This window comes from Pimephales promelas, chromosome 5 (genome assembly GCF_988280905.1).
Source record: "Pimephales promelas chromosome 5, fPimPro1.hap1.1, whole genome shotgun sequence".
NCBI classification, from domain to species: domain Eukaryota; kingdom Metazoa; phylum Chordata; class Actinopteri; order Cypriniformes; family Leuciscidae; genus Pimephales; species Pimephales promelas.
In genome coordinates this window covers 31,597,459-31,619,300 of record NC_142773.1, presented here as the reverse complement: position 1 = coordinate 31,619,300, position 21,842 = coordinate 31,597,459, and the positions used below count along the sequence as shown (strand labels likewise).

General features: G+C 38.2%; 2 protein-coding genes across 3 annotated transcripts; both read left to right on the top strand.

Moving 5' to 3' along the window:
• Positions 1 to 7,962: 7,962 nt before the first annotated feature.
• agtr1a (angiotensin II receptor, type 1a) lies at positions 7,963 to 11,433 on the top strand. The gene is made up of 2 exons (XM_039675736.2): positions 7,963 to 8,156; positions 9,641 to 11,433. Exon 2 carries the CDS (start codon positions 9,690 to 9,692, stop codon positions 10,764 to 10,766), a length of 1,077 nt encoding a protein of 358 aa, XP_039531670.1. The 5' UTR covers positions 7,963 to 8,156; positions 9,641 to 9,689; the 3' UTR covers positions 10,767 to 11,433.
• Positions 11,434 to 12,748: 1,315 nt separating this feature from the next.
• gyg1a (glycogenin 1a) lies at positions 12,749 to 21,835 on the top strand. 2 transcript variants are annotated; one of them, XM_039676910.2, is made up of 7 exons: positions 12,749 to 12,884; positions 15,676 to 15,811; positions 15,958 to 16,132; positions 16,210 to 16,372; positions 17,935 to 18,061; positions 18,682 to 18,901; positions 20,980 to 21,835. In XM_039676910.2, the coding sequence occupies exons 1-7, from the start codon at positions 12,878 to 12,880 to the stop codon at positions 21,145 to 21,147; spliced, it is 996 nt and encodes a 331-aa protein (XP_039532844.1). In that variant the 5' UTR covers positions 12,749 to 12,877; the 3' UTR covers positions 21,148 to 21,835. The 2 variants fall into 2 exon arrangements, with proteins under 2 accessions (XP_039532844.1, XP_088987423.1); XM_089131297.1 differs by lacking the exon at positions 12,749 to 12,884 and having other exon boundaries at positions 15,636 to 15,811.
• The last annotated feature ends 7 nt before the right edge of the window (positions 21,836 to 21,842 follow it).

Below are 21,842 nucleotides of genomic sequence, written 5' to 3'. Positions count from 1 at the left end.
ATGTTAATGTGTTCATTATATGGTTGCTGTTAACAAAAGTTTGTTAGAATTTAAAGTTTGTTAGAAACTTGACTTGTAAAACTGTCTACATACAGGGAGCCACATGGTGGCAGAGGTGAGACAGTTCTTGCTTTGACAGGAAGTATCAAACATTATTTCAAAACTGGCTGAAACTCTTGACTTAACTCATGACTGTTATGTCAATACAGACATTTTACCTTTTTTTTTATCCTAATATTATAATGAAGCAATCATAATTATTGGTCATGTGTAGAGTGATATACAGGATTTATTCATCTGCAAAATCAAAATATTAGGTAATCAGTACTTCTCAGCTCAGCTCAACTCTATTTATAGACACTTTCTATGAGAGTTTTAACAAAACCTCTGTGATTTTATCAAGTGAAATATGTTCCTGGGTCGACATATTTTGTTGATTCTGGAACATTCCAGTCTGAAAATTTAGACCTAACCCTATCCTAAAACAAAGGGAAATGATCAGTGAATAAAACTGATGTAGAAGCACCTAAGCCTGGTTGTAACCCTAAACTTGAAACAAACTGTAAACGTGTCCCTTAAATATCGGTTGATTGGAATGTTGTTCCAGGATCAAAATGTTGCACTTGGTGAAATCACTAGGTTATACAGTATACACTGTAAAAAATGATGCCATGACAACATATGTTTTTAACATTAACTCAACTTTAAGTTATACAGATGCAACTGAAATGACTTATACAGCCAAGGTAAGGTGATTGTACTTAAAAACAGTCAGTGTGGCATAACCAAAATTAAGGAAGTCATTATTTTGCCATGTGACAAGAAAAACATAAAATCGTTAAAATAACACATTGACCCACGTGACTGTGTATCAATGTAATAAAAAATTAAAGTCTGACTTTTAAGAAAAGGCACTTTTTTTAGTAAGATCAAAGAGAGTAACCAAAAAAAAAACATTTTGATATTCTTGACATGATATATTTTTTAATTACTTTTAATCTTGATTGTTAGACCAGTCATTAAATCTGTTCGTTTTAACATGGTGCATTTTGAATTCAATTTCAAACAATTACATCCATTTGTCATTGACGATTCAGGTTAGCCTTTGGAAAATCAACCCACATAATATAACATTGTAACAGTGTGCATTGATGTAGTCTCCAGTCAAATGTGCTTCTGTGTGGTGACAAACCTGACAGCTGTGATAACGAACAAAAGACACAAGTAACCAGTGCAGAAGTAATTGAAAGTCTGTTTGAAGCCTCAGGCCCTCTTCTCCATGCGGTTTATACATCCATTAGTGAGCTTGATTTGGTTACAGTAACATCAGGGCATGCAGGGCTCCTGCACTTTCCTGATGGATGAGTGTACGTGATAAAGAGGACTGGCAGGTGGTGGCTTCATGACGTCAGATGAGCATCATATTGTTTGTAGTACTGTACGTTATGGCTTCCCTAAAGTAAAGGCCAGCTGTTCAACAGTGGATATTATAAACCTGACTTGACAACGGAAACAAAACTACTCTTCTATCATGGTCACATAGTAAATTACAGTATGATTTCAAGTGGCAGCTTCTGTTTTACAGCTGAACTGGAATAGAGCGAAAAAAATAAACATTCTGTTTGTCTTGTCGAGTCAAACACTGGTCAGCTTGTTGTGCTCTCAGTCCCTCAAACAATTCTGCATGGCCGACTTCTGGGATTTGAGGTTTTTTTAAAATTTCCTCATGTTTATGGTAATTGACAATGATTGGGCCACATGAGACTGAGAAAATAAAAACATACTTGTTCTAAAATAAACCTTCTTGGTGATTCCCTACTTTGAGTTTTTACATATATCTAAGAGGTCGTTTGAACAAGAAACCTCTAGCCATAAAATTTTATTACAAAAACTTTGACCTTCATCCCACCCCTTATATTTTATTCTTTAAGGATGAAAATAAAAATGGGATGATGATAGGAATAAATTCAGAATGACTGGAAAGTAGTAAAAATAAACATGGAAAGATAATGTTACAAAGAATAATTAAGACAAATCTTAACTGGTGAAACTCCAGCTCAGTCCATCTCATCTGCTTTTCGGGATGGTCTTTGAAGTCTGTATGTTCAGTCAGCGCAGCTCTCTGATTCATTTGAATGTTTAGCCTCCTTAGTCGAAATAACTAGTGTACATTTAACATAGATGATTTTCAAGTGAAAATTTAGGATGTTAAAGTTGGTATAAAACTACTAACATAGGTTACTAACATAACCTCGGTTCTCTCTAAAAGAGGGAACGAGAGGAAAAACCTATTTTCCATGAGATATTGAAGCCAAAAATGATCCTTAATATTGAATTAATGTAAAACGCGCTGCGGCAGCATGCAGACACAGGCAAGACGGCTCGCGTGCCTATTGGCTGTCCTGCGGCAACTGCAGTAGCCTATCGAGAGACGCCCTTGGTGACGTCAGATCCAATGGGGGCGCTTCACGTCGACTACGTCACGTCCCACTGAGATGGGCGTGGCCTGGTGCTATAAATACAGCTCGATAGGCTGATATAATCTGGTTTTTCATCGCCGAAGCGAACCAGAGCGTGTTGCAGGCAGGGCAAAGATGCGCAGTACTCGTTCCCTTAGAGAGAACCGAGGTTACGTTAGTAACCGAGTACGTTCTCCTTTGAGAGGTTCTCTTGTACTGCGTAATATCTTACGCTAGGGGAACACAATGTAAAACGCTGCGCGTGCTGGAATTGGGCAAAGGAGGCTTGCTTCGTTTTCCTCATTGTAAACCGGCAGGGCAGAAAGGGAAATAACCAAAGCCCTGAATGGTGTGTTGATGGATTTAGGCACGTGCCCGTGTCTTGGTTTGAGTATGATCTTCGAATGATTTGGCCCAAATTCCACATACGTCGCGCTACTGCGAGCGCTTGTAAATCATCTATCCGCTTCACTGAAGTGAGAGCCATAAGAAACACTGTTTTGAATGACAAATGTTTCATGTCTGACAGGTGGATTGGCTCGACCGGGGCACCTTTCATGGCTTCCAAAACCAAGAAAGGTCCCACATGGGGACTGAAGGTGGAGGATTCAGCCTCTTAACTCCCTTAAGGAAGCAGATGACCAGATCGTTCTTCCCCATGCAGTGACTGGCTAGTCGCGGGTTTAGTAAATGCTGCTAAACAGGTACCTGTTGATGGCCCATGCATAAATGCATGCATGCATGCATGGCCCATGAGAGTAAGTCTTTCCTCATTGGTATTGGCCATGGGGCAGTGCTTGTCAGCTGCATCAGAACTGGGAACTAAGCCTGTTTTTTTCCAGAGTGGAGCCACAAGGAGCACTGATCATCTGTTTTCCCTAATTCCAATACCTGAGCCAGGAGCGAGACGGGGGGGAAAGCATAGAGTGGGCAGCGGGGCCAGACATGGGCCAAAACACCCGCCTCTTAGAGAAACTCGGACAGTGAGCATTTTCACTCTGCCGAATGTCTCCCACAGCAGTAGGACCGTCTGCGGGTGCAAAGACCATTATCTTGCTGGAACATTGTTTCTGGACAGTCTGTCTGGTCCCACATTAAGGTGACCAAGCACATGTCCTGCTCTCAATGAGCACAGATTGTGCTGAGCCCAGACCAGGAGGCCTGTAAAGGTTTCGGGACCTGACGCCATCCTGGCGATTTGACATGTCCGAGCAGATTCGTGCCTGGATCTGGGCTCTGGCCGCAACATAGTGGCATCCAGAGAGCTGTGGCCGGCAGAGCGAGAGCGTGGTGTCTGGTTCCGGTGGTGGTTTATTAATGATGTGCAGGGATAAACATTTTTTTTTTTTACAAATGCTGCAATATTCATAAAAAACAAGAATTGTCCATTTTGATTCCATGGTGACTTTAACATAATTAGAATAGGACAATAACAACGATGCCCTAATGTTAGTAATAATAACATGTAGTCTCCTCCAGATGGACTGAAACTTGATTAACTTCCCCAGATAGGACCATCTTTTTAATATTTAGTTTTTTTTTTGCAATACACCAATGAGATAAATCAACGCATTCTCATCCCAAAGCACCATATACAACGCTTTTGCAAAAGTGTAAATATCCAACGCACATGGCACCCTTTAACGTCTAATGAGACGCTTTGTTTATGGTTAAGTTTAGGTATGGTGTAGGGTAAGGGTTAGACCACTAGGGGGCGCCTTCTGCCCAAATATATCTGCGTCTCATTTTACGTTAAAGGGTGCCATGTGCGTTGGATATTTACGCTTTTGCAAAAGCGTCCTATATGGCGCTTTGGGATGAGAACGGGCTCGATAAATACACCCTTTACTCACCCTCATGTTTACTTTACTCGCCCTCATGTTGTTCCAAACCTGTACGAGTATCTTTCTTCTGTTGACTCTCAAAATAAGATATTTTGAAGAATGTTTTTCACGGCCCCCATTGACTTCCATAGTATTTTTGGAAGTCAGTGGCTACCGTCAACTTTTTGATTACCAACATTCTTTAAAATATTATATTGTGTGTTCAGTCAGTAAGTGATTGTGGAATTTAATTTTTGGGTGAACTATCCATTTAAGTTTTCTACTTTTTAGAAATTTTTAGAATTTTTATTATATCTTGTGTTATGAAAAAACTGAAAAAATATTTGTGAATTTGCTTTTTTAATCTAATCTTTTGTTTTATCTGTGGAGTTGTTGGGAAAAAACTAATTGATACAATGATCTTTTAAAAGGTCCCTCGAGTAACAAAAGAGCAACTTTTCAGCAATAAAACATTTCCTTTGGGCAGTTTAAAGCATGAGAATGCCGATTTATGTGTTTGCAAATCGTCATGACTCAGCTTATATATTTGCCATTCTTTGTGTGTGTAATATTCTCTCATGACTTTACTGAGGAACAGGGTGATTGGAGGAGATATTTTGGGTAGTGAGGCTCTGCTCTTCATCAGAATTCCTCAGAAGGTGTCGACAGAAGAGCAAGAAGGCATATCAAACGCTGCAGACTGCATGAGGGGAATGCGTGTGAGCAGTAGCCTAAAACCAATAGGTCTAAGTAGACAATGCAGTGCTTGCCAAGTCTTAGACTTTATATTATGTACCTCCATGAGAACCATGCAGTCTTTAAGTGGGACATATAAGGCAGAATGGTACAGTGTCATCCAGGATGTTTTTCTTATGTATGTGACTCGCATCAACAGTGGCAGTAGAGGGCAAAGGTTAGGACTCCAAGACTGACTCATGTTGTTATGTCAAGAAGATGTATGACAAATTCACAACCCGGCATTGACGTAAACAACGGAAAATATTATATATATATATATATATATATACTATAATGTATAAATATTTCAGCTAAACGTTCTTGTTTGCCTCTAGACTAGAGCTTGGTTAGACTTCTACATCTGTTCATATAGGCCTACTGCCTTAAGGTAGTTTAAGTTGAGCAGAAAAAAATCCAACATCTACATTTTGTAAAATATTACATGTTTGTTTATTAGCACCATCAGGAGGACAACTGTGTTTTTGGGAGACAACATGAAAATCTCAAATATCTATGCAAACAAACTTTAAAAGTCCCCGAGGGCTTGTTGGTGTGTTTGGTTTTTGCTTTGCCTCGGGATGGCCATGTTGATTTAGGTGTGGACAAACTGTGGTGCTCTCCAGGGTAAAGCTGCATGGGAATCAGAGCTGTGAGTTTTAGACTTGGCTATTATAGATCATTAAAAAAAATAAAATTGTCATCTGAGATTGCATTAGATTAGTCGGAAAGTTATACAGTACGTCTTGATGTAAAAAAAGATTGTTTAGCGTTATTACGTGGCGTATTCCACTAGATTCTGATTGGTCAATCATGACATCCAGTTGTCTCGTCATCCATCCATTGCTCATTCCCCCAGAAACAAGTAGAAACTGACTGTAATTTAGGCCTACTGAAGTTTTTTCTAGGCTACATTCTTAGACACAACTTTCTGTTTTTTACATTATAATAATTATAAATAAACAAATAAATATAAGCCTACTAGGATTCAATATTTAACACCCACTTATTTATTCATTTGGTGAGTAGTTGTTTAGTCAGCAAGATAAATATACAGTCAGTTTGATTGTACATTATCCCCTGTTTTATGATTAAAACTACATTTACAATAGATCCAATATGTAAAATCAACATAATTTAGATTACTATATCAACAGAAATCTGATTACTACCAGATATGTGCTCTTTTACATGCACCCAAACAAACAGGTAGAATAAATATCCTTAATAGTGGCAGGGGAACTGCAGACATCAGCATCCACATTGCTCCCTGAAGGCAACATTAACTTTTGAGCACATGAGTGTATTGAATTAGCCTTCTATTGATGCAGCAACACGTAATCCACTTATGCACCGCCCTCTCTGTCTCTGGGCAGTCCTTTTGTGTCACTGTTAAACTGACCATATTTATTGTCACTTTTTTTGCATCAAAAAACAATCAAAATTCTATTATGTTCTCAATTATATACGGTCTACCAATTAGAGCCACCTCTAGTTACATCTTGTAGTAGTATTTTTTTGTCCAAACATTAGAGAGAAAGTCTCCTGATGCTCTGAATGTTAAGTTGGTACAAAATAGTAGCATTAAAAGTGAAACAGATTAGAGCCAGACCGATATATCGGCAGACCGATATTATCGGTCGATATTAGGCATTTTCCAAACTATTGGTATCGGCAGTTATAATGGGTGATAAATGAATATTTCAAAAATAACATAAAAACGGACGAAACACGCTTGAACAATGTCATGAGTGTTGGAGTTGTGTAGTTTGTCCACCAGAGGGCACTCTACACCGTCCCTGTTGGCAACACTCATTTAGTTGGTCACGAGACTAACGAGAATAACAATTAAAAGAACATCCCCATCAGTTCTCTTAACTCAAATAAGCATGACAAAATTTATGACTATCATGTCCAGTTTAAAAAAAATAAATAAATATCGGCCGATATATCGAATTTTAAAACCCAAAAATATTTGTTTGGTATCGGCCTTCAAAATCCTTTATCGGTCGGGCTCTAGAACAGATTAGCATGATGTTTCTCATTATGTTGAGAAATCATATTTTAAAGCAACTCTCTCACAATTGAATTTCTTTTAGCCATGACATCACTAAGTTTTGTTTGTTCTCTAGATCTTTAGTGCGTATGCAAACTAGCCACTTAGACTAACTGTTTAAGGGAAGAGATGAAAGGTCTGCAGCGGAATAGTGAAAACACCAATGACGAAGCAGCTGGAATTGCCCTTGGGAGTTCTTAGTAAAACAGGCACCAGAGGCCGGAGACCCCAGAGGCCTCAAAAAAATGAGGGAAAGATTAATAGCAGACAGTCACTAAAAAAAGTGCGTAGTTTTAAACTCGTACTTAAAGAAAACTATTTGAAAAATGTCCATGGCTTCATATGTGCTTTGGAAAATATAGTGTGTTATTATGTGAAAAGCGCTATTCAAAAACATTATTTTCAGTACCTTATTTGATTCTGTCTGCAGCATGTAATATCACTGAATCACTCTTGGTCTCTTTCACAATAGACATCAACATAATGTCCAATATGTTTTCCTCATGCTTTATGAAAGTGGCTGAATGCATTATTATTCAGCTATGTGAGCTTGCCATTTATATATTAAGCTGATCATTTAACAGGTTTAATACCTTGTCTTGATAAAATGCATTAATATAGAGCCGTCAGAATGAATAATGCAAATGCCCATGCTGCCTCGCTATACCAGTTTTTACCTTTTTTGTTATGTGCTTAAAGCTTGGATAATCATTTAATGTGTCATATGCTAATGTTGAGGCTTTTTAATTTTGTTTACACGTGTGTGGAAAGAGAACAGAACATTTCTTGTTAAAGAGAAAAAGGTGCCCAAACAAATCATGGGAAAATCTGTCTCTGCCCTCAAGGGTCTCTCTCTCTCTCACCCCCACTTTTTGCTTATGACCATGGACGTATCCGGCCCCCACAGCGCAGCCCCCGCTGTGGGTCCCTGGTGTAGTTGTAGGACTATGGGAGAGGTATAAGAGGGGCGTAGAGGAAATGCACCGGGCACTCTGTCATGACCAAGAGTCAGGACGGATCTCTTAAAGCTAAACGCTTAATTTTGGAACTGATGGAGCAGCTTGGATGTCACATTGACTAAAGGTAAAAATTGCCTTTTCCCCCGTCTTTATTTACGTTTTTATGTTATTACATTTCTAATTGTTATCTTAAATCACAATATTTAATCAGAACCCAAATAGATGAGTAAGCTTTTGAGTTAACAAAGAACATTCATTTCACCTCAGATAGCACACAGTAAATGTTTCATAGCATTTTTAACTATAAAGCAGTATCAAATATTTGTGTGTGTGTGCTCTGTTGTGTGTCTGGTCATATAGCAGACAATGCCTTTGGAACTACTGACCCACCATTGATGTCAATGTTTCATGTGTTCGTCTCAGCACATTAAGATTCTCTGTCAATAATTTTAGAGGACTTTAATGTTATTGTTACTCCATCACAGTTTGAATGCATAAACTTTCCTTCACTCAATTTTGTTAACAGGGCTGATCATATCCATCATTGTAGGGAGGACGAAGATTTTCTTAGACAACCAAAATACAAATAAATGAAAACAAAAACAAAGTTCTCTTATCTGTATAATTAATTACAGTATTCTATTAGCCACAACTTCCTGCGCAATAGCGGATGTCTGATAAGCATATTAAAATACATGAACCTTGGAATGCCATGTCTTCTGTTATTGGTCGTTGACTCCATTGGCAGCACGCCTGCTTCTGCTTACATAATATGTGGCTTATTGCAATTTTAAATGCTAATACTGAATAAATGCAGAATTAAAATTCAGTTTTATTGGCCGAGTAAGTTAAACTTACCAAGAATTTTCCTTGATGGGTTATTCCAGAAAAAAATATGCTCTTCCCTTTGTGATGGTGAGAATCTAGCGTTCATAAGAGATAACCACATGCTTGACCTTTCGGAAAGGTCAGAAGTTCACCCAAGAGAAGCAGCCCGTTCCCATTATAGTAGAGATGTGGGTGCAGCTTTGAGAGGGTGACCAGCCTTAATTCTCTATCTATCTATCTATCTATCTATCTATCTATCTATCTATCTATCTATCTATCTATCTATCTATCTATCTATCTATCTATCTATCTATCTATCTGTCTGTCTGTCTGTCTGTCTGTCTGTCTGTCTATCTATCTATCTATCTGTCTATCTATCTATCTGTCTATCTATCTCTATCGATCTATCTGACATGAAATAATAGTTCAAAAAAATCTAATTAATTTTTTCGAACATTTTGACAAAATCTAAATAAAAATCTAAATCAGACAAAGAAATGTTTGCATATGTGTTTGATTTTGAATGTCATATTTCATAAACCAAGATTTATGGCTCATAGAGTATAATATATAGGCCTGTAGGAGAATATGGAGCTGATATGTATAGGAGGAAAAAAACACCTAACTTTTATTCAGGGGCCCATATTAAATAATATTAGCAGAGAGACATCTGGTGTTTGTTGTATAGTATCACACCTTCCAAATGGATTAAAAAAAAAACCCTGTTGAGAAAATGCATGGAATATTTTTGCCATATTGACCATCTTTATCCACTTACAGGGCTCCTTTAGTGATGCAACTCTTTAGGCTGTGAAAATAAGTCTACAAAATGGACAACATTACTGCTAACCACAATTTGGGACTCAATCTCACGTGTAACATGACCGGGAACCACAAATTCATCTTCACGTTCATTCCCATTGTCTACAGCTGCAACTTTATTATCGGAATTGTAGGCAACAGCCTGGTAGTCGCTGTCATCTACTTCTGTTTGAAACTGAAGACTGTTGCCAACATATTTGTTTTGAACTTAGCCGTGTCAGACTTGACTTTCCTCCTAACCCTGCCCATTTGGGCCACATACACGGCAACAGGCTACCAGTGGCTTTTTGGAAGCTTCCTATGTAAAGCCATTGCTGGCATGGTTCTCTTTAATCTATATACTAGTGTTTTTTTCCTCACCGCTCTCAGCATTGACCGGTATCTGGCGATCGTTCATCCCGTCCGGTCCCGGCGGTGCCGTACGGTGGTCTACGCCCGTGTGACGTGTATCCTGGTTTGGGTAGTTGCTTTTCTTTTAAGCCTGCCCACATCCCTCATCCGTAAAACCCACTTAATCCAGAATATCAATGTCACTGTATGCGCCATCCTAGACAAAGGAGATATTCCCAATGTGCTGGTAACTCTCAGTCTGATGAAAAGTGTTCTTGGGTTCATTCTGCCCATCACCATCATCCTCACGTGCTACTGCCTGATCGGTCGGGCTCTGCTCAAAGCGCGGGACATTCAGAGGAATTCGAGATCGAACGGGGACGAGGTCTTGAGCATGCTGGCCGCCGCTGTGCTGTCGTTTTTCCTTTGCTGGGCACCGCATCAGATCTTCAACTTCATGGACATGCTTCTTCTGCTGAAAGTGATCATCAACTGCGACGTCATTGAGATCATTGACACCGGAATGCCGTTCACCATATGCATTGCCTTTTTCAACAGCTGTATGAACCCAATCCTGTACGGTTTTGTTGGGAAGAACTTTCGCAAGAACTTGCTGAAGCTGTTGAAGTGTTCCTCGAATTCTGTGGTCTCTCACCCCACCCTCAGTTCCAAGATGAGCTCTCTCTCGTATCGAGCCACGGAGTCTTTCCACCTCTCTGTCGTTAAAACCTCCTCACTACCTAAACCCACATGAGAAAACCAGGAAAACAAGAAGGGAATGAATCTCCAATGATTCATCCTTTTAAACTCATTGATTCAATTCAGAAGGTAACTCTTGTTTATTGTGTTCTGTCCATTGATACTGGAATGGGAACAACTATAGTGATTATTACTCTTTCTAAAAGTCTTTTTGGGTGTATGTGTAAGTTCAGTGTAAATACACTATAAACTGTCATTACTGATATGCTGGTCTATGTAAATTTTGTCCCACTGCATTTTGTCAAAGCAATTTTATCAACGCAATCTCACCCCAAGGCGTCACCTTTGACCATGCTTCAATATTTGACGCTTTAGGTGCCCTTTAACGTCAGTTACATGACGCGATCCTACGGCGTCATCTAACTGACGCTAAAGGAAAGCGTCAATTGGATAACGCGGTTAGGTTTAGGTCTGGGGTGGGGGTAGGGTTACGATCCTAGGGCGTCATCTGACTGACGCTAAAGGGCGCCTAAAGCGTCAAATATTGAAGCATGGTCAAAATCAGGTTAGTTAGGTGACGCCTTGGGGGTGAGAATGGGCTGATTTTATGACAAACTTTTCACCTTGCCTGCCAAAGCATAACATGCTGAATCTCTCTCTCTCTCTCTCTCTCTCTCTCTCTCTCTCTCTCTCTCTCTCTCTCTCTCTCTCTCTCTCTCTCTCTCTCTCTCTCTCTCTCTCTCTCTCTCATCTGACTGACGCTAAAGGGCGCCTAAAGCGTCAAATATTGAAGCATGGTCAAAATCAGGTTAGTTAGGTGACGCCTTGGGGGTGAGAATGGGCTGATTTTATGACAAACTTTTCACCTTGCCTGCCAAAGCATAACATGCTGAATCTCTCTCTCTCTCTCTCTCTCTCTCTCTCTCTCTCTCTCTCTCTCTCTCTCTCTCTCTCTCTCTCTCTCTCTCTCTCTCTCTCTCTCTCTCTCTCTCTCTCTCTCTCTCTCTCTCTCTCTCTCTCTCTCTCTCTCTCTCTCTCTCTCTCTCTCTCTCTCTCTCTCTCTCTCTCTCTCTCTCTCTCTCTCTCTCTCTCTCTCTCTCTCTCTATATATATATATATATATATATATATATATATATATATATATATCCATCAACCAAAGCTGAAAAAGTGTCATTTTAAATACCTTTATGTTTCACCACATACTCTTTTACCCTGGTGGTCCATGCGTCATGTAGACCTATTGATCAGTCCAGGGGTTTTCAAAGTTTTTTATGATCATTCATAAGTCATGTACTTTATAGACCCATGCATAATAATTAATCTATTTAGAATTTATACATAAATAAAAATATAAATATGTATATCTGGACACTTTACTGTCTATTAACAGTACGTTTATGATGCTATTAACTTTATAGTATACCCACAAGTATTTTATTTTGTTATGTTTCTAATCTATTAATTCTCTATAAATCTAAACTTTTCCACAGTATCCCCATAGCACTCCCTAGTGGCCCCCTGAGGGTCTCCGGCCGCAGTTTGAAAACCTCTGGATTAGATTGGGGTCCAACAGGATATTGTCATTTTCACATCTGCTGTGCTATCATGGTTACCATCGATATAAATGATCATCTATAATAAAACGTTGTATTTTTTCCCCCACCATAATGTAGCTACTCCAAAAAAAGGTCTGGGTAAAATTGTTTTTTCTTTTGCTAAATGATATTTTGCAGTATTTTATTCTAATGTACTTGAGTCTGAAAAATGTATAGGTTAAGTGGTGTCTTTAACAGGAAAACAAAAAATAAATATATTAAACTATACTCTATTTAATGACTAATTCAAGGCTTTTGTAATCATTATGGCTTCAAATTATTTTATTTTTTTAATGTTTGTGAAGTAATAGACAATACTACTGAGACAAAAAGGAGTTACATTTAAACATGAACTAAAACATTATCACTTTAAATTACATATTTAAAAATTAGTAGTTGATGTGTATTTAACGGAAATGCGAGTGGTGAGTGTGGGGGGCGTGTCTGTTGTCTGGGGTCATGTGACCATGGAAAGTCATGTCACTAGTATAAATCCTCTGTCAGACACGTACTGCTTCTCTCCCAGCAGTGGACTTGTATCCAGTTCGGTTTAGCTGTTCCATGAGCCATGGCAGGTAGGCAACATTATGGACGTCACATATCGTTTATGCCGGTAAAATGAAGTAAATTACAGTTGTGTTTACGCAAGTAACATGCAGTAATTACAAACCACGCGCTGCTTCAGAGGTCGAAGGACTCGTTGGATATTAGAGCTTGCATTTCATTTCAGCATTGCGTAGACTGCGTTGTCCTGTAATATTTACCGATTTAAACAGTTTAGAGTCTGCTATATTGCGTAAATGGCCTAGTCGACTCTTGTACGCAGTATGCGTCCATCTGTTGGCCTGTCATGCAGGAAGAACTGCCGTTAGTTTGTATTGCAGTCAGTTTATCTAACGTGCGCTGCTTACGTTGTTTTTAAATTAATTCTAACATTAAAGTTGTTGTTGCGCAATTGATTGGCACACAAAATAACCGCATGAAAGTTACGTACGTTATGCTCCACGCCTGTTTAGTGCTAACGTTTTCTGTTCAAAATACAAAACGAGTGCTGCGACATGACATATTTCGTCCGTCCAGCTCCACTCCGGGTTTTGTGGTTTCTCATTAGTGATGAAAATCATGAAAACATGTACGCTGTGGCTTTCAAAATCCGTTTCACTCCAAGCCCGTATCCTCAGATAAGCTGGTCTGCAAAAAATGCGCTCTTTATCTAAAGGAGTGATAAAAAGTCCCAGTAACGATCAGCCCTCTTGGCTCAACGATGATTGGCCAATCAAAGGATTTTGACTCAATATTATGACTAACTATTGCATTCAACTTTTTCAATGCAAGACTTCCGATTCATTAAGGTTGAAATGAAATCAAAATGGAGCGTTGTATGGCGTACTGCGGTATTTATACATAATTTATCCACCCACGTCATTATTTAATTCGCATACTTGTAATCTGGAATCAAAATAACTTTCCCTTAATGAATCTTTCCTTTCCTTTCCTCTGGTGTTGTTTACTGGCTCTGTCATGAGAACACCGCATTAGCAAACCACAATGATCCAATCAATTAGACCAGCCTTTCTCAAACTTTTTTCAGTCAGGGCACCTTTCAAAAGTGCATAAAATCTCAAGGCACCCCAGTTTAAAATATAATTTAAAAACACTGCATAACCCAAATTTAAATGCAAATGTCTTGTTTAGTTAGACAGAACAGTAATGAACAGAGCATAATATGAACTGTAAATAACAATAATAATAAAAACTTTATAGCACCTTTTAAAACACAGGTTTGGAAAGTAATTCACAAAATAATTAATCAGAGACACAAATGCCATAAAACCGTAAGAGGTGGACCGCCCAATACAAGAACCCAATAACAAATCCAGACCAGGAGAACTCAAATGAAGTGCAGGATGCAGATAAAATAAAATAAAAATCCCCGGCTCTTGTGGGGATTTTCTTTTCAAAAAACGATCCATAATGCTGTAACTAAAGTGGCCTAAATTCACGTTTATTTTTTACGTTTCTGTCAGTCTGAGGTGTTGCTATAACGCGTTGCTATGGATTGCGTCACTTGCGTCAAGTTGTGTGTGTCTTGCTTCGGACTTGTGAGACGGATTTTTTTATGATTAATTTTATATATTTATCTAAAATTAATTTACAATTTTATTAATATGTTCATATGTTTAAAAAAAAGAATGTAAATTCAAATATATTTATATATGAAATGTTAGCTGTTTTTTTTCTGGGGGGTTTTTTCACATTTTTTTTAGCCTACGTAATTTTTTGGCGGCACCCCTGACACAGCTAGGGGGCACCCCAGTGTGCCGCGGCACCCACTTTGAGAAAGGCTGAATTAGACAATCAAGTCTCATGAATGATGGAGAGACCTCCGCTATTTTTATTATGATAAATTACAAGTTTTCAGATATGCTGAAATAATAGTAAACCGTAATGAAATAGCAAGGTAAACGACGACATATGAGAGCTGAAATTAATACAAAAGACTGTTCCAGAATAAGAAATAGTAGGTGCTTTAGGATACAACTTTTATTTAATGTACTAGATCTACTGTCTAACGTCACTCATCCCACTAACGTTACTATCATATTGTTTATAATACACATTTCTAAACGCGTTCAGTAGTCAGTAAAGTAATGTTACTTCCTACGATCTTACTGGAGGGCCGCTGTCCTGTAGAGTTTAGCTCCAACCCTGATTAAACACACCTGAGCAAGCTAATCAAGGTCTTCAGGATCACTGGAAAGTCCCAGGTAAGTGTGTTTGATCAGGGTTGGAGCTAAACTCTGCAGGACAGAGGCCCTCCAGGACCGAGTTTGAGAAACCCCACAGTGTTAAGTCTAGTTCACTAACCGTTTTTGTTATATTATATATTCGCCTATGTTGACATTGCTGATTGTGAAAGTGAATAGTTAGTGAAATGCCTTATGCTATAACACCACAAATGTAACTTTATCATGGTACAAGCATGGCTGATAACAGTAGCCTATTATTGTAAAGTTGCAGTGGGAGTTTACATGAGTTTCCAGTATGTTGTGTGATGCTTTCTCCGGTGTGTTGAGTCTCAGTGTGGCCGTGTTCCACGAGTGCTCGCTCTTGTAAAAATTAGTTGCAATCTGAAACATCACTGATAGAGGCCGCTAAAAAATACATGTAGCACCTTTAATACAAATCAATTTGCCAGGCTTCCGTTCCTTTGTCAGACACTTCCAAGTTAAAATGGCTGCACCCACAAATGGCTTTTGTTTTAAAATAATGTTGATAATTGCTATTTTGTTTATGCAATATAAAGATATTACATGTGTGAGAATGCGTGAGTGATGGTAATGATTGTGTTTTTGTTTAATCCAGACCAGGCTTTTGTCACCCTTGCTACAACTGACAACTATGCCAAAGGAGCAGTGGTACTTGGCAAGTCCTTGAGGAACCACAACACCTCAAAAAAACTAGTGGCCATGATTGGCCCCCATGTCTCAGAACCCTCCAGGTAGAGTGTTTTTTAGCACAGCACAGATAAATGGTTTTTCAACTGCTTTGCTTACTGTCACTTAGGGTATTTGTTGTGGTCCGCAGTGCAGAGTGTTATCTATAGATCTGTCAAACTCACTTTGTGCTCTGTGTGCTACATTTCAGAGCAGTGCTTCATAAAGTCTATGATGAGGTCAGGCTGGTGGATGTGCTGGACAGTGGGGATGCTGCACACTTGGCTCTGATGAAGAGGCCTGACCTGGGCGTCACCTTCACCAAACTTCACTGCTGGACTCTTACAGAATACTCCAAATGCGTGTTTATGGATGCAGATACCCTAGTAAGTCCTGCCTCTCAGTGCTGGTAGTGATTTCACGATGTCTTTGAGGGTCTAACAGTGTTCCCTCTTGTCGCCAGGTTTTGTCCAACATAGATGAGTTATTTGAGAGAGAGGAGCTCTCTGCTGCACCGGATCCCGGCTGGCCTGACTGCTTCAACTCTGGTGTGTTTGTCTTCCGCCCGTCCAATGAAACGTATGGGAAGCTTCTCACCGCCTGCTCAGAGAGTGGCAGCTTTGATGGTGAGTGACACACTTTAGCCTCATTATATTTATTGAAGAAGCTATGGGGGGTGTTTTAATATTCCTGGACTTAAATTGAGGTTCGCAAAAAGGTTTTGTAAAATAACTGTAGCCATATATTTAGGGATTCCTCAGAGAAAATTATGGTCCCACTCCTCCAGCACATCTTGTTGGCTATAGTATACAATATTTAAAACTTGGTCTGAAAGTTGTGCAACTTGAGCTCAACATGGCAATGACTGAGTTCTTTATTAGTCAAGTAGGCTGAACACAAGGTGGCTCTGTGATTTTTCTTTTTTTTTTTGGGTGCACCACTCCACCTGAGGAGTTATTCCTAAACTCAGTGTGGGATGAAGTAAACAAAGGCCTCTTATATGAGAGACTCCTACTTGACCTTTTGTTTTTACTTTTGACTCAGGAACCCTCAGAGTTTATACCTGATTACATTATATATTATGAAATACCTCAATCCCAGTGCATTTATGTGGCTAACTATTGAAGATGATGTATTTATCACTTTATCAGTGTTTCTGTGCTTTGTCTAACCCAAATTAATGGTTTGCTCTTTATTTAGAGACCTAATCTTGGACAAAGATATGAGCCTCAGATGTTATCAGCAGGCCTCTTTTGAAGGTCTTGGAGGCTATCATATTTCTGTTTTATCTCAGTCACTTGGAGAGATAAAAACATGATGCAATTTGTGTTTTTAAAAGCATTGTGTGTGGGACAACATACAGACTCAGAGGGTTCTTGTAGTGTGATTGGATTTAGTCCCAATAGCAATGCCTAACAGTCTATGGCTCCTCATCAGAACTCATATTTTCAGACTTTCAGAGATAAGTTCACCTAAAAAATTGTCATTTACTCATCCTAATGTTGTTCCAAACCCCAAAAAACTTTAATTTATATTTGAAACACAAATGAGGATGGTTTTTAATGAACCATGAGAGAATTCTCGCCATTGGAAGTCTATGTAAATGAAACTTTTGATACTTCAAAAAGTTAATAAAGAGATTTGTAAAAGGTATGAATCGAGAAGTTTATCATATTTTATGTGCATTGATAAATTTTATGTGTAAATAAAAACCTTCACCACCTAGCCTACCTGTCAGTAAACCTGAATTAAACCACTCAATACTTTTCTTTAAGGTTTTATTAATGTCTTCATTTGTTTTGCAGAGAAATTAAAGTTATAAGAGTTTGGAATGACATGAGGGTTGTGAGGGCATTGAACTATCCTGTTTTACATGTTCTCTGTCATAGTCATGTATAGGACATCATGTGCTTTTCATATGTTACATGGGTCATGTTCACTAATCTGAGGTCAGTTTGACTGAGGTCACTTTTCTTTGCTAACATGCCCCTTGAAAAACCAAGTAATAAGGTTAAACAAATAGCAAAGCAAGTGTATACTGAAACAATCTTCTGATTGCTTCATCTGGTTAGGGAAGATTACAACCTTCTGTAAATATTTTTTTCACATTGGAGCGCCTGAAATGTTGCCAAGACTTGAGGACTGTGGTGCTATTTCTTATTCATTTTGTTTGTCTTGTTTTCGTCAGGTGGGGATCAGGGTGTTCTCAACAGCTTCTTCAGTGATTGGGCAACGGCAGACATTTCAAAACACCTTCCTTTCATCTACAACCTCAGCAGCATCGCCATCTACACCTACCTCCCAGCATTCAAGCAGTGAGTGAGATTTAACATGCTAGAATTCTCAAAGGGTTTTTGGAAGTTGGTGTTTGAGCAGATGGGTTACTTAGTTCTTCACGTGTTGTCTTCATTTGTTCTCGATTTTTATTTTATGAATGTTAGGATTGCTTGCAGATGTTAAGTATTTGTAATTAGCCGAGCCAAGGTCAAATGAAAACCCAATCACGCCGCAAAACAAGAGATCAAGCCAGCACCAGAAATCCTCTCTGTTCCTGGCCTTGCAGTTCAACTTCCTCCAAATACATTCTGTCCTCCAAAAATAGTGGGTCTATTTTAGGGTCTATACACATAGCCGAAATGTCATTTTGAATAGTTTGTTACATGATCTTTTTTCCACTAGCAACACATTCTGTTATCTGGTTAGTCAGGCTACCATTAGGATCTAATTTAAATGCACACGTTGTACCTATATGCCACAGACTGACAGATTTTAACATACCCATGAATAACATTTGGCTTTATTCAAATAAGTGTAGCAGGCAATTTTTATATAACTGGCTGGTCCCTCTTTTAACTCTTCTGGTTGGCCAGTGTTTGGGATTTCCTAATCCTTGTCATTTTGCCTGTTGCAATCTGATCATTCCTTATTCCCTTAGATATGGCCGTGATGCCAAAGTTGTTCATTTCCTTGGCAAAGTCAAACCGTGGGATTACAGTTATGACACCACAAGTAAAAGAATAAAGGGACAGCCCCAGGATGCTTCTGAAATGCAACCCAACTACTTGATGCAGTGGTGGGAGCTTTTCTGTTCTTCAGTATTGCCCCTCATGAAGGAGGAATATGGTGACCAGCTCTTCCTTTCCGGATGCACAGAGGTAAGGTCCGCTGCTGAGACTGGCACAATGATCATTGTATAGGCAGTTTTTGGTCGGTGTTGTGTGTTTTTTTTTTTTTTTTTTTTTTTTTTTTAAAGACAATTTCTTTTAAACGCTGATTTCTGTTGGTCAAAACAAATTCTGGTCAAATTGTATATTCTGAATGGGGAAATCTTTTGTCCTCGTGAGAAATTCCCGGATTGCACGAATTTCTATTCAAATATTTGATTTTGCCTGTAAAAAATGCATTTGGCAGATTTTTGTAGAAGTGAAACAGAAAAGTTATAGAAGTTTGAGTTTATGAAAATATACTACGTTAAAATGTATATTGTCTCAACCTGGGTGACTCTAAAACTGCAAAAAAAAAAAAAAGGTAAAGCCAAAAATGTGAACAAGTCAAATTAAGTTGATATCTCAAATGAGCTTTCAGTAAGATTTTGTTTGGGCGCAGTACCAAACTTTTTCACTATGTCACAACCAGACTCTATTACTGCCCATATAAGGGTGCCTCCATTTCCCATATGTGGTTTGAGTGAACTGAACCATTATTTCCTCAATTTTCATACAATTTATGAAGTACATCTCCCATTCACAAGTAATATAAAAAAGTTGGCAGATTTTGATATGAATTCATCTAAGAAACATAGAACACATCTGTGTTATAGCTTGCTGCCGCCTCACAATTTTTTTTTTTTTTTTTTTAAAGAGATGCATCGATTACAATTTTCTAGGCCGATGCTGATTTTCATAGTTTGACCTGCTGATTCCGATTTTATTTTTCTAACCACTTATTTTCAATAACACATTTATTTTCTATGTGTGTATATATATATATATATATATATATATATATATATATATATATATATATATATGTATGTGTGTGTATATGTACAATTTTTTTTTTTTACAAAACACCATGTACTTTTACTCAAACTTAATAAAAAAAGTTTAAATGGGTACATTTTTTTTCTGATATAGCCTAATCCAGTTCTTGTTGAAACACACAACATGCAATTTTTGGGCACTTTTTAAATCTTTTTTTTTTTTTTTTTCATTAAAGTCCCCGTGAAATCAAAATTGAACCTATTTACTTTGTTAGCGCATATTACTAGTCTTGTGGCGAACAATTAATCCGTGCAAGTAAAAATATATATAAAAAATGTTTTACCTTGGTAATCTATCTTTAATCAAAATCTGAAAAGTTACTTCCGGTCTGGAACGGTTTCTTTTTCTGATGACGTAGGTTTCACAGCTTGGGTGGGGAAACGCTTAACCACTCCCCTCAAACCATTAGTTTGCTATGAGCGAGAGATGGAGAGGAGGAGCGCTAGAGTAAACCCCTGCCCTCTGTTCAATATTCCGTTTCACTTGGAAATACGTCACAGCACTGGAGAAAAATCGTTTGCAACTTCCGGTTCACGAGGACTTTAAAAGTGTGCTTTCACTTTAATTGAGCGTGAGCGAAATGCACATTTATTAATTAACATGCAAGCCAAAAAATAAACGGCACTCACGCTTGCGGTGTAGATAAGGGTTGAAACGGCCATAATTCCGGTCACATCTTGGTGCATCTCTACTTTTTTTTTTTTTTTCTTTTTCTTTAGTTAAAACATTTTCAGACCTCTTTTTTTTTTTCCCCCTAAAATAATTGAATGGATGCTATCTTTTGAACTATTGGCATTAAAACAAACTGAGGTTTCTACTGTTTTATGACTTTTCATGTTCATTGATATTTCAAATTTAAGGAACAGGGTATGAAATTGATTCAATATAAATTATAGAGGAGCTGTAATTTTATCAATCACCAAATATGGAAACAAACTAGAGATTGTAAGCTTACAGATCAAGATTAGTTTCGGTTTAGTATAATATATTACTGTTTTAAAAATGTAGTGGGTTTGGGCCAGTGATGCTTAAGGGGTTAAAATCTTCCGATTTGTTCCACTGAGTTTCATCAGTAGTGCCATATTATTAGGGAATTTATTAAATCTTTTATCTGTTATAATGTTATTTTATAGCCCTTTAGACATGTACTTTTTTGTGATAGATTTTTGCTTGCTTTTTCCCCCCCTCAGGGTGATGTTCACGGTGAAATAGCTGAGATGCACATATCCCATCATCCCCCTCCACCTCAGATGTCGTCTCAGGAGCGGAAACAGAAGTGGGAACAGGGCCAAGCTGACTACATGGGACTGGACTCTTTTGACAACATAGAGAAAAGGCTTGATTCCTTCTTAAAGTGAAAGGTGCTTAGGATCAGATCTAGTTTTGTACTTTGTACAGGACATGAAATAAGATTAAAAAAAAAAAGAAAAGCTATGATTTTTTTTTTTTTTTTTTATACCGGTCCAGATCATCTATGCAGCTGAATTACTCAATCTCTTACACAGTGTGATTGCGTTACTTGTTGGAATGACACAGTATGTCACTTGCCTCTTTTCCAGAGGAGGCATGACCCAATTCAGGCATGGTTTCTGATCTCAATGAACAAGACAATAGTTATTTTTTTATTATCTAAAATCCTATAATATTAATGGTCTTGCACCTTTCAGATTTTACCTCTTTCATTTGTCCTCTATGCGTTTGTGAAGATGAGAAACGTACAGCAAACAAAACGATATTAAACCTTCAGCATCCAAGATATACTGAACTCCACATTCAATGTTAATCATCTAATGACCGCCTTTGCAATGATATTGTTTACAAGACACTGTGTACAGCCAACTCGCTTAAATCATCATTACTGGCTCTGATGCACCAACTTTTATTGTATGAACCAAGTTCACTCCGCTCTTGTCTACTGAGCAGTCACTCCCTATAGCAGGAAAAAGACACAAGGGTTTTGCTGCACCTAGTTACTACTGTTAATGCTTTAACTAGTTTAACTTTCATGTAACTGTCCCCACCTGTAATAAAGAACTAGTAACACAATTCCCCA